The following is a 12,447-nucleotide window of genomic DNA, read 5'->3' on the forward strand; positions in this document are numbered from 1 at the left end:
TGACCAACTTGGAGAGTTTGTGACACCCTGAAGTAGGAGATGGTATTGTGATTTTCTGAGGTTGAAGGCACACGCTGGTCCGCTCTTGGATGAGAAACATCAAAATGTGAAATGAATTTCATAATGAATTAAAATTTTATTTAATTTTCAAACTTGTTTTAGACTCAAATATGCTTGATCTTATTTATATTGATCAGTCAATATGTGACACTGCAATGTGATATGGTAATAATAAGTGGTGGCACTAAAATAAACAACTACCAGCCGTTATCTGTCATGATTCTGTTGCGCGCAGCCTATTTATTATATAGTTGGTTGAACTTCGCTATTTGGATATTCTTGTACCTTTTGGACACCATGCATTGAAACATTTGACCTTGTATACCTGGATTTATTCACTAACTTTATTCCTTCAAGCAAGTTATACAATTTGATGCTCCACAAGACTTCATTACTGCAGACATCTATGTCCCTGTGACCTCTCTGAAAGACAATTTGACTGGTTTATGAAATGTTTTTCATATGATCAGGAAGTGTCTATTAAGTTGTTTTGCCAAAGAAACCAAGTCCATTTTAAAACTTGTCCCGTCTTCCCCCTTTCCCACGCTGCTCTTTCTTCCTTTTTCCTATATGCCAACTCTGCTTTGTTTTGTGAATTGCTAGATTTTCAAAAATAAATTTAGAGTACCTAATTATTTTTTTTCCAGTTAAGGGGCAATTTAGCATGGCCAATCCACCTAACCTGCACATCTTTGGGTTGTGGGGGTGAGACCCACACAGACACGGGGCGAATGTGCAAACTCCACACAGACAGTGAGCCGGGATCGAACCCGGGTCTTCCGCACGGTAGGCTACAGTGCTAACCACTGCGCCACTGTGCCACTCCGTGAATTGCTAGATAGGAGTGTGAATAGTTTTTGAGAATAGTGGGAGCACGTCTGTGCTATCTCATCCCAGGGCAAAGTGAGACCTTACAAGTAAATAAGTGTGGTATCTTTGTTAATTGGGCTTCAAACTGTTCCACTGGTGGTCTTACTCTTAATTGCTTGGCATCTGGATTAACATTCCATAAGTCAGTTGCATTATTGTAGTTTATTCAAGACTCTCATCCCAAACTCTAATTAAGAACACCATTTTGAGAATGACATCTAATTTTAATTTGTAATTATTTGCACAAAGTACAGATTTAAACGACTACAGGAAGGTATTTATTCAACATTGACTGCATAATGTTATCCATACAAAATGTTAGACAAAAAGCATGAATGCTCCCAACACCACAAGCCTCATACATGCTGCTTAGAAATGCTTGATGTTTGTTTTTTTTCCATTCCCCCTTTGCCCCCATCATAGTTTGGGCACACTTGGTGCTTGCGCAGAGTCTGGCAGTGATCGTTTTACAATCGAAGCATGTAAGGAGACGGAGATGTTGAACTACCTCATAGAGTGCTTTGACAGAGTTGGAATAGAAGAGAGGAAAGCTCCAAAGGTAAAATAATAGTTTTTTTTTGTCGGTCTAGCCAAAAATTAATTTGCAATCTTGGGTGTCCAGCCAACATACATCCTTTTGACTATAAGAATGTAAAGCATGAGATGAAGCGAGGCAGTTCGCATATCAACCCTAATCCATTGACTGACCATGTGGAATGGGGAGAGGGGAGGGGAGGAGGAGGTTTGTTCATTTTAAATGTGTTCTCGAGTAAAGCTTTTATGCTGCGTGACACCCACATTGCACCACCAGGTCCCAGCAGATGAGTCTCTTGCTACTGGCTGTAACCCAAAATTAAACCTGCTGGATGCATTAAGACTTATCACCAGGCCAGGTCTGACAAAAGCAGATGATCCCCTCAACCCTTACACTTCGGCCCATCGAGTCTGTACTGACCCTCCGAAAGAGCACTCCCCCACCCTATCCCTGCAACCCCACCTAACCTATTGGTCAATTTTATCATGGCCAACCCACCTAACTGCAGATCTTTGGACTGTAGGAGGAAACCCACGCAGGCACGGGAGACGGTGCAAACTCCACAAAGTCATCCAAGGCTGAAATTGAACCCGGGTCCCTGGCGCTTTGAGGCAGCAGTGCTACCCACTGTGCCAACGTGCTGTCACCTCGATCTCTTATTTGCCATCTACAGAGGAGGGAATTTATTCTCTAGCCCAAGTTTAGTGCTATCGCAGTAAACGCAAGTTGCAGATCAAACTGCTTGGCAACTGAGTTACAGGTGCTTAACAGATATTTAGAGAGAGGGCAGGAGACACATTGTATTTTGTCAACTGTGGGTGTTTTTATGCTGTATTGTTTTTATGCTATATTGAGTTCCAATGCCAGTGCTTCCAGTTTGGTCCATGGGCCTCACAGGTAGCAAACACAAATGCCAAACCTGCCAGATGCACCAAGGTCAGGAAAAGTTGATTTTAAAAAGGTGTTTATATTTGTGTACAGTTTGGCTACAGTGTGAGCACAATACTTGCAAACCTCAACTTGCATTTCAATGTACTGCTGATGTGAGTTGATACTAGTGCTGGAACACTGCAAGTGACTTCAAAGGGCAACTGGTGGTTAAAAATATTTCAAATCAGTAAACATGTTGACAAGGTCCAGGATGTCACCACTTCAACTTGGCTAGAAATGCAGTGTAGTTGCACAATGCCACGTGATATTTTGAGGTGGAGGGCAGAGTTATTTCCTTAGTCCTCTACCTCTTAATAAATTACAAACCTGTTCCACCACTATATTGAATAGCACTGACTTGAGACTTGTGAGAAATTAGTTGCTCAGTAAATCTGCTAGCAGAATAACTCGATGATTAATATACTAGTCACATGTTTTTGGTGGGGCTAAGGGGATTGAATATTACTCTTAAAAATTGAATCCTTGCATCTCGGTCATCTTGGGAGGGTATTTTATGCTAGCTTTGAAATGTTACCGTGAATGCTGAACGAGCACAGAATGTTAAGTGTAACCAAAACTGTCTCTAATGTTTTCAGATGTGCAGTCAACCATCTGTTAGTCAGCTGCTGAGCAACATCCGATCCCAGTGTATCTCCCATACAGCTCTTGTATTGCAGGGAGCCCTCACACAGCCAAGGTTAGTTTATTTGGTAAAATGTAAATGTACTTCAGTTTACTTGTGATTAAATCAAAAATTTTGGGGGAAGAGCATTAACACGAAGTCAAAACATTCCCTGCTGATTTAGCCTGATTTCCATCAGCCTTTGCTGATTTTATTTTTTATTTTTATTTTGCTTGGCATTCCCTGTTTTACTTTTTTAAGCTTTCATGATGATAAAACCATTAAAATATCTGTAGAACAGCACTGAAACTGCTTGCTTTTCTACTATTGTATTCGGTAGTTGAAATCTCACCATTACTTAATTCATTAATTAATTACATAATTAATGGTTTGAGTTATGGACAAAACACACTGAATCACTAACCTTGCCATTGGAGAAGGGACAAACTTAACGGCAGTATTTGACGAGTCCAATTTGCCATTGGTTACGCTCCTGCCTTTCCAGACTAGGGAATGGTATATCTGTTTTTAAAAAAAAAAAAGTTGGCTTCCAACCAGCATCCTATTTCTTCTTCAGGAGTCGTGTATATTGATTTTCTTACACTCCACATGGTGGGTATAGGTATTCGACAGTGATTTGAAACCAATTATGGTTTCATGTAACTTTGTTTGTGGAATCTCGTATATAACAGCTGAGGCAAAGATTAGCTTAATTGCATCATATTAATGGAGACGATGAATCAATTGGAATATGAGCAGGCACGCAGCGTAAAGCCCCCGGCTTTACCTGAGGATACGGCCGGAGAATTGCCGTACAACATGGCACCGGCCGCGTGCGGACCCGGCCTGTGACATACTGTTCCCCTGCCCGTGGAACGATCCCTCCCACCCCAACTATGCTGGACCTGCTGGACGCGGTCCGCAGCCGCCACGCCAGGTTCACGAAAAGAAAAATAGCATAAGTGACCCACGCCGTCGGGAAGTCAGCCCATCGGGGGCGGAGCATCGGGGGAGGGCCTCGAGTGACATCCTGAGGTCATCCATACGGTGTGTTTTCGAGGGGGCGGAGCATTGCAAAAGCAGCGCCGCCCCCAATTTCAGCACAAATGGGGATTCTCTGGCCGAATGTGATTTTGCGTCGGCGACTGGAGAATCCCGCGCCCTTTCTCTTTTGCCTTTATACCTTTCACAGTTATTTCAGCTTGCGCATAAATTCTGTCAATTTTGAAGAAATATCTGTGGCATGCAAGTTTACTCGTCCCTTTACCCTGCAGAGTGTTTGCAGCATATTCTGTTTTTGTTTCGGACTTGCAGCATTTGCAGATTTTTGTGCACTTAAATTCAACTGCATGGTTCCCTTGGCTGCCTACATTCACTCAACTCTCACATATCAACTTTCTCGCCCACATCCAAGGCTGTCCTCTTAACCTTGTCATATGGCGGCCACAGATTCACACTTGTGGTGGCCAACTTGTTTTGTTGTTTGATGCCAAATCTGTCTTGATCATAACAATATTTCACCACCCCTCCATGACCAAATATGTGTACCAAATATTGAAGCGAGGCGGTTCCCATATCAACCCTAATCCATTGATGGACCGTGTGGAATCTATTTGTAATGAATTCTATCCGAACTATTTAATCTGTCGTGGAATTTTATACCCATACTCAAAAGGTAATTGAGCCAAATCCAAATGGTCACCCATACTTGCATCTCCAGGATGCAAGGAGCATGCTGATGGATAATGGGCAATGAACGACTCTTCTCAGTCGCTGTGTATTTATTCCAATCACCTTCTCTATCCTTTTCTCAACTCCATTATCAAATGCATGGATCAAATGTATTCTTGTTGATACTGGCTCAATAAATCTGGATCCTTCATTTTCCGACCCTTGCCTATTCAACAGTAATATTACACATAGGGAGTTGATTAGGATTTTCATTTGTCAGTCACTAGGCAGAAATATCCACGGCTAAATTGACATTATAGAGGATAAATTGATGTGTTTACATTTTAGAAGATCAATGGAAGGAGGTATCAGTAAAATTCTACACAACACAACAATTGTACATGATCTAGAAGCAGTCCATAAAGGGTTGCAGTGACCGTTTTGAAATATTTTCTACAAGGTGAAGCAACAGCCCAATACCCAACCAGTGTTTTGGGTTCTTTCCCTGTTCTGTGTGAATGCATGGAGCATTTCACAGCACCAGTCAGGAGTCTGATGGAATCCTCTCCACTTACGAGTGCAGCCCCAAAAACACTCCAAAAACTCGACACCATCCAGGACAAAGCGCAGGTGATTGGCATCCTATCGATCGCCTTCAAACAGTCAATCCTTTCACTGATGCACAGTGACAGCACTGTGTACCATCTCCAGGGTGTGGTGCAGCAACTTGCCAAGGCTCTTGCAACAGCATCTTTCAAACCCTCAATCTCTACCATCAGAAGGGCAAAGACACATGTACGGGAACACCACCACCTGCAGTCTCCCCTCCAAGCCACACACTGATGCTCCGGTTTCCTCCCACAGACCATATACTGCTATTCCTTTTCTGTTGCTGGGTCAAAAATCCTGCAACTCTCTCCCTAGCAGCACTGTTGAGTGTACCTACATCACATGGATTGCAGCATTTCAAGAAAATGATTCACCACCACTTTCCCGAGGGCAAATAGAGGTGGGAATCTATGCTGGCCCAGCCACTAACACCCACATCATCTGAAAGAATAAAAGCAATATTCTTGATGCAATGTACTTCCTTTCTGCATGCTCAGATTTGGAAAGTCCCGGATAAGCTGGCACCACAGTACTGTCTTGGGGTTGCTTATGAAGGTGAAATAATAATGCAAACATTCACCTTTCCCTGATATTAAACTACATCATTACAGGGACTAAGCAATTACAGTTGACTGCTCAACATGTCAAGTGGCCTGTTAGTTTTAAGGCTGTCAATGGCAGTTTAGACAATCTGTCATTACCAGAGAGAATCTCTGGACCAATTGTTGATCAGAAAATGCCACGGCTTCATCATTCCCATTATAGCTAGGCAGCCACATCAGTTTTCAGTGAAGCAAGTGGACTTTGTCTTGGAATTGGGATACTCCAATGAAGCTAATGAGACAAAAAAATATTTATATTGCACAGGTCCTTATTGCAGCAATCATTGCTAGTACCGTATATGTTGTGTCGAAATCTTCCTTATGGCTTCATTCAAGAGCTAGTTAGAATGACTCACCAGGACACCGAGGTATTCAAACAGGTGAGACGTTTTGGAAATATTTCTTGATTCATTCATGTCTTGCTAAAAACGTTTGCTTTGGTTCACTGGTTTGACTTTGAGTCAGAAGACTGTAGATTCAAGACCCACCCCGGAGACCAGAATGGCACAGTTTAGGCTGACGCCTAGAACATGGACTCGGAATAAGCCATCTAGCCCTTTGAGAACGCAGCTGATCTGTAACCTGACTCCATGTAATCACCCTTGTCCCATATCCATTGATGCTTTTAGCTAACAAAAGATGTTTGCATCTCTGATTTAATATTAACAATTAATGGAGTGTCAATCTCCATTTGCGGAAGAGATCCAAACTTCTACCATTCCTGAAAGATCTGACCCTAACCTCTTCGTTCCATATTACCCCAACCAGCAGAAACCGTTTCTCCCTATCTATCCTATCAGTTTGTCCTAAAATCGTGAACATATCAAATCAGCCCATAACTCTCTAAATTCCAGGAAAAAACACCCTAGTTTGTGTAATCTCCCCTTGTAATTTATCCTTTTGACTTAATCTAGTTTACGCTCCCCACAAGGCCAGTGTATCTTGCCTAAGGTTAATACTCAGAGTGCTGTCTTTTAGACGAGACTACAAACCGAGGCTTGCCTGTCTCAAGTGGATGCAAAGATTCTGTGACCGTATTCAAAAGGAGGGGGCTGGTTTTTCTTGTCTCTTTTTAATAAATTTAGTGTACCCAATTCATTTATTCCAATTAAGGGGCAATTTAGCATGGCCAATCCACCTAACCTGCACATCTTTGGGTTATGGGGGTGAGACCCACGCAGACACGGGGAGAATGTGCAAACTCCACACGGACAGTGACCCAGAGCCGGAATCGAACCTGGGACCTCGGCGCCATGAGGCAGCAATTCTAACCACTGCGCCACCGTGCTGCTCATTTTTTTTTCTTGTCTCTTGACCAGCGTTCCTTGATCAACCAACATAACAAAAAATGGATTAATTGGCCATTCATTTCATTTATTATTGTGGGATATTGCTCTGCAGGATTTGGTTACCCTACTCGCTTATATTTCAAAACTGCATCATTGGCTGTGATATGTTTTGGCCTGTCTTTTGGTTATGAATGAATTGGATAAATACAAGTTTATTTGTTCCCCTTGCAATCTTGAGTTTTCCAAACTCTTTAACCAAACGGCACAGTGGTTAGCTCTGTTGCCTCATGGCACCCTCTTCCGATCTTGGGTGGCTGTCTGTGCGGAGTTTGCACTTTCTCTCCGTGTCTGCGTGGGTTTCCTCCTGCTGCTCCGGTTTCCTCCCACAGTCCCAAAGATGTGCAACTTGGGTGGATTAGCCATACTAAATTGCCCCGAAGGCTAGGTGGTGTTACGGAGATATGGCGGCAGAGTGGACCTAGGTCGGGAGCCCGTTCAGGGGGTCGGTGTAGACTCGATGGGTTGAATGGCCTCTCTGCATTGTAGGGGCTCTCTGATTCCAATATCAAGCAAGACCCTATTGGTAACCGAGGAGCATTTCTGAAAAAATTGGGTTTTGCACAAAAATAATTTAATTTAGTTAGATAACGTAGCAATGAAATTTAGTGCTGAAAAGTGCAAGCATTTATGCCCCCTCCCTTAAATTGGAATGGTTGTTTAATTGATGTTTCTATTCTACATAATGTTTGCTGATTTTAAATTCTTATGTAGTGGTGTTTCACTATATTGTAGAAATGTTGTGTTTTTTTTAGTACAAGATTTTAATTTTACCTAACCCTGTACAGAAATGTGTGGCATGGTGGCACAGAGGTTAGCACTGCAGCCCCTCAGTGCCAGGGACACTGATTTCATTCTGACCTCGGATGACTGTCTGTCTGTGTGGAGTTTGCACGTTCTCCTGGTGTCTGCGTGGGTTCCCTCCCACCGTCCAAAGATGTGCAGGTTTGGTGGATTGGCCATGCTAAATTGCCCCTTAGGGTGGGGAATTGGGCCTTGGCGGGGTGGTCTGTCGAAGGGTCAGTTCAGACTCAATGAGCCGAATGGCTTCCTGCACTGTAGAGATTCTCTGAAAGATTGTAAACATACACATTCTGGAAAGTGAGGAGACTCCGGAATGATTATGAAATGACAGTGGGAGATGACAGCACTGGTAGTTTGAAAGGGAGAATGGAAGGGACAGCATGGTGGTGCAGTGGTTAGCACTGCTGCCTCACGGCACCGAGGAACCAGGTTCGATCCGGGTCACTGTCTGTGTGGAAATTGCGCATTCTCCCCGTGTTTGCGTGGGTTTCGCCCCCACAACCCTAAAAGATGTGGAGGGTAGGTGGATTGGCCACATTAAGGGTACTCTTAATTTATTTCAAAAAAGGAAAGGGAGAATGTAAATGATGGGTTAGCAATGCATTACGTTGTGCCATGATTAATTCTTGGAATTGCAATTTCAGGTTAACTAAATTAATTGTAAATATGGATTTAAATTGGGAACTCCTCATAGATTATGATATATTTCACATTTTCAGGTAAACAAAAAAGCACCATTCGCCACAGTTGGCTAAGCTACAGTCTGAACAATTGGAAATAATATACACATTCTTTCCCATATCGTGTACTTTCATATACGTTTCCATTCCATAGATTTCTTGGACAGTCCAGAAATGAACTTTTGCCAAACAAAAAATACTTTTTTGTGTACTTGGAAAAATTTAACGTGATGTTTTGAGTTTGAAATTCTCATCTTCTATCCAACAGATCTTTATTCCAATTGTGCAAGGTTTAGCACTGGCTGTGAAAGAATGCTCTTTGGATGGTGATAGCTTCAAGTATCCACTTGTGGTAAGCAGGGTGGAAACATAATGTTTCCTATGTTCTAGACCAAATGTTCATGGTACTAATTTAATTTTGCGGAGTCCATTGTTCGTTGTATGAATTCTTTCAAGATGTTGCTGAATGTGGTTCATGTGCTGTGAATTAAACCTTTCTTTTGTTGTACAAAATCTCTATGCTTGGTCTGTTGTGACTACTGTTATTCTGACTTATTATGCAAAAATGCTAGATACAAATGAACATATTTCCTTTAGAGTTCTTTATATTTAACAAGTTTTCTAGTTTAGGCATGTCATTCTCATGTACAAAATTGTTTTGGATATTTATGTTAAAGGTTAACACCGTCATGTTTTTTTTAATATAAATTTAGTGGACCCAATTAATTTTTTCCAATTAAGGGGCAATTCAGCGTGGCCAACCAACCTACCCTGCACATCTTTGGGTTGTGGGGAGCAAAACCCACGCAAACACAGGGAGAATGTGCACACTCCACACAGACTGACCCAGAGCCGGGATCAAACCTGGGACCTCGGCGCCGTGAGGCTATAGGGCTAACCCACTGCGCCACCGTGCTGCCCTAACACCTTCATGTTTGATTTAAACTCCTCTGCAAATTTTACTATAGACCATAGAATTTACAGTGCAGAAGGAGGCCATTCGGCCCATCGAGTCTGCACCGGCTCTTGGAAAGAGCACCCTACTCAAGCCCACACCCCCACCCTATCCCCATAACCCAGTAACCCCACCCAACACTAAGGGCAATTTTGGACACTAAGGGCAATTTAGCACGGCCAATCCACCTAACCTGCACATCTTTGGACTGTGGGAGGAAACCGGAGCACCCGGAGGAAACCCACGCACACACGGGGAGGATGTGCAGACTCCGCACAGACAGTGACCCAAGCTGGAATCGAACCTAGGACCCTGGAGCTGTGAAGCAATTGTGCTATCCACAATGCTACCGTGCTGCATTTTCAAATCTTGAAAATGAATGCAAATAAACTCAATTTTCTCAATTTTTAGTATCATGCAGGTTGCCCAGAGGCAACCACAAGATGTGGATTCAGAGAACTGATACTCTGTGCATACAGAACATCAGCCATTGCAAATGATGCCATCCAAAAGTGGCATCCGTTGGATATTTCGGAAAGAGACAATTTTGCTCTCTTATTGATACAGGGCCAAATCCGTCCCTGCCACTTTAGCAAAACTGCTTTGCTTTTGAGTAGCTATGGGTTAGCTGAACTCCACTGGGAGAACCTCGATTGAATACTGACGGGCCTGCTTCATGCCCTGAATTGTGGGAGTGCCAAGGAGTGTGGTTGAGGCGAGACTTAATTAAAGAAAAATGTGCATTGGAAGACAGTAGGTTTTAGAATGGTCTTTTCCATTATAAGTACTTCATGGAAGGAATTCCGAATATGCCCCCACACTGGAGCGGGAAAAAAAATAAAACTAAAACCTGTTGAACACAAACCAAATATGTTAAGATATAGCAGATGTGAGCTGGAAAGTAGTGTACAAAGATGGTACTGATTGCCATCAAAAAGTAAAAGCCCGACCAATTATTCGACTTTCAGAAAAAATAGCATAATGTTTCTATTCCTACGTAACTCTAAATTCATCACCAGGATTATGTAACTTCAGGAGAATCCTTCTGCGCAATATAGTTTGGCAAAAATGTAATTTATCAAACCCAAGTTAGGAGCAGCAGGGTGGTTAGCGCTGCTGCATGTGGCGCTGAGGACCCAGGTTCGAGTCACTGTCCGTACGGAGTTTGCACATTCTCCCCATGTCTGTGGGGGTGAAACCCACACAAAGATGTGCAGGATAGGTGGATTGGTCACGCTAAATTGCCCCTTAATTGGAAAAAATAATTGGATACTCTAAATTGGAAAAATAATCAAACCCCAATTAAATTTAGTCTGGTCCAGAGCTAGTTCACTTTCTTGTAGTTATATGACCTATTAGTCAATTAAACTGAATAAAGCACTTCTTTTCATTTCAGGCATTGCAAGAATTGTGTGAAATTAAGTTTGGGAAGACGCATCCTGTGTGTACTTTGGTAAGGCTCACTTCCTTTTCTATTGATACTGCTGTACAACTCACTACATTAACTATTTAATCAAAAATAACTTTATAAAGAAAGCACTGAATAATATTGTTTCCTCTGTAATAGTTTATGATGACCAGCCACACAGCAAACGGGGGCGGGGGTGCGGAGAAAGAGTGAGAAAGAAAAATGATATTGTATAAAGCTAAATTGTTTTACATATATGAAATGTGCATAAAATGTTTCTTCATTCTAAGCATTAAACTTTGCTGGTTTGGGGAGTTTATACAGTGAGTAGCTGACGTTCACTGACTCGTAAACTGTTGCAGTGCAACCCCTGATCAGGGAATTAGTTGGTTTTAGCTAGGGCAGTATTTTAGCTGTTACTTAGCACTCCTCCCGAGGTAAAATGGCACTATTCAGCCAAGGTTCTTAATCCGATGGTTCTCCAGCAAAGCCGTCCACCAGAAGCTGCTGAGTGAATTTCAGATGTGGTCGATTCAGACTTGGCTGCGATATCCTGTGCAAGGTACCGGGGGCAGCTCTATAGTAGCAAGAAATTGAATGATAACAAATCATTGGGGGGGGGGGGGGGGGGGGGGGGGGGGGGGGGAGTGAAGGCATGGTGGGGTTGGAACCTCGTTCACTGGTGGTGATTGTTGAAAGAATGAATCCATTGTTTAATTGTGTATTTCTTTTCCTCTCCCAGGTGATCTCGCTTCCCTTGTTTTTGCCTGATCCTTTAAGTCAAGGCACCGGCAGAGAGTTGCAAAGACTTTCAGTCTTGGGCTCTTTCTTCAGTCTTTCTGTGTTTGCAGAAGATGATGTAAGTATCATTCCATATTTAATTACCCATCTGTGTATCTAAAATAATTCCGAAGGACCTAGTTGACTGTAGTAATGGATGTAGTGGGAGGAAACTGCTGTCTGGTGGAATTGAGGAGGAGCAGATGTAATAACTTCTTCTGTCTTGTATTTGTCTGGGAAACTGCACATGGAACTGATTTTTATTTAAAAAAAAAAAAAAATACTATTTGTGTTCCATTTGTATCACGAAAAGGATTTACCCTCCTTGAGTAGCTCTGGACAGATTGGATGCAGGGATGTTGTGGCTAGGAGGATCCAGAACAAGGGGTCACAGTCGCAGGATATGGGGTAGGCCATTTAGGACAGAGATGAGGAGAAATAAATATGTGCAATTTACAAGTTGTCCTTTTTTTGTTGTGTCTCTCCCCTTTCTTTTGCTGTTTCAGGGTCCTTTCCTGGCCCTTCACTCCACCTTTACTGGGTAGTTGTTCGGTGTTTATATCTAGGCAGTGCCC

General features: G+C 42.6%; 1 protein-coding gene across 5 annotated transcripts in view; it reads left to right on the forward strand.

The window, feature by feature from the left end:
• The window catches only part of ube4b (ubiquitination factor E4B, UFD2 homolog (S. cerevisiae)), an 87,341-nt gene that overhangs the window by 37,951 nt on the left and 36,943 nt on the right, over positions 1–12,447 (forward strand). For all 5 annotated transcript variants that reach the window (XM_038773797.1, XM_038773799.1, XM_038773798.1 and 2 more), the window contains 6 exons: positions 1,354–1,489; positions 2,992–3,092; positions 6,165–6,279; positions 8,998–9,081; positions 11,081–11,137; positions 11,835–11,951. In XM_038773797.1, coding sequence (XP_038629725.1) covers positions 1,354–1,489; positions 2,992–3,092; positions 6,165–6,279; positions 8,998–9,081; positions 11,081–11,137; positions 11,835–11,951 — 610 coding nt within the window. The remainder of the gene's footprint in view (positions 1–1,353; positions 1,490–2,991; positions 3,093–6,164; positions 6,280–8,997; positions 9,082–11,080; positions 11,138–11,834; positions 11,952–12,447) is intronic.

Source organism: Scyliorhinus canicula, chromosome 16 (assembly GCF_902713615.1).
Source record: "Scyliorhinus canicula chromosome 16, sScyCan1.1, whole genome shotgun sequence".
Taxonomy (NCBI): Eukaryota; Metazoa; Chordata; class Chondrichthyes; order Carcharhiniformes; family Scyliorhinidae; genus Scyliorhinus; species Scyliorhinus canicula.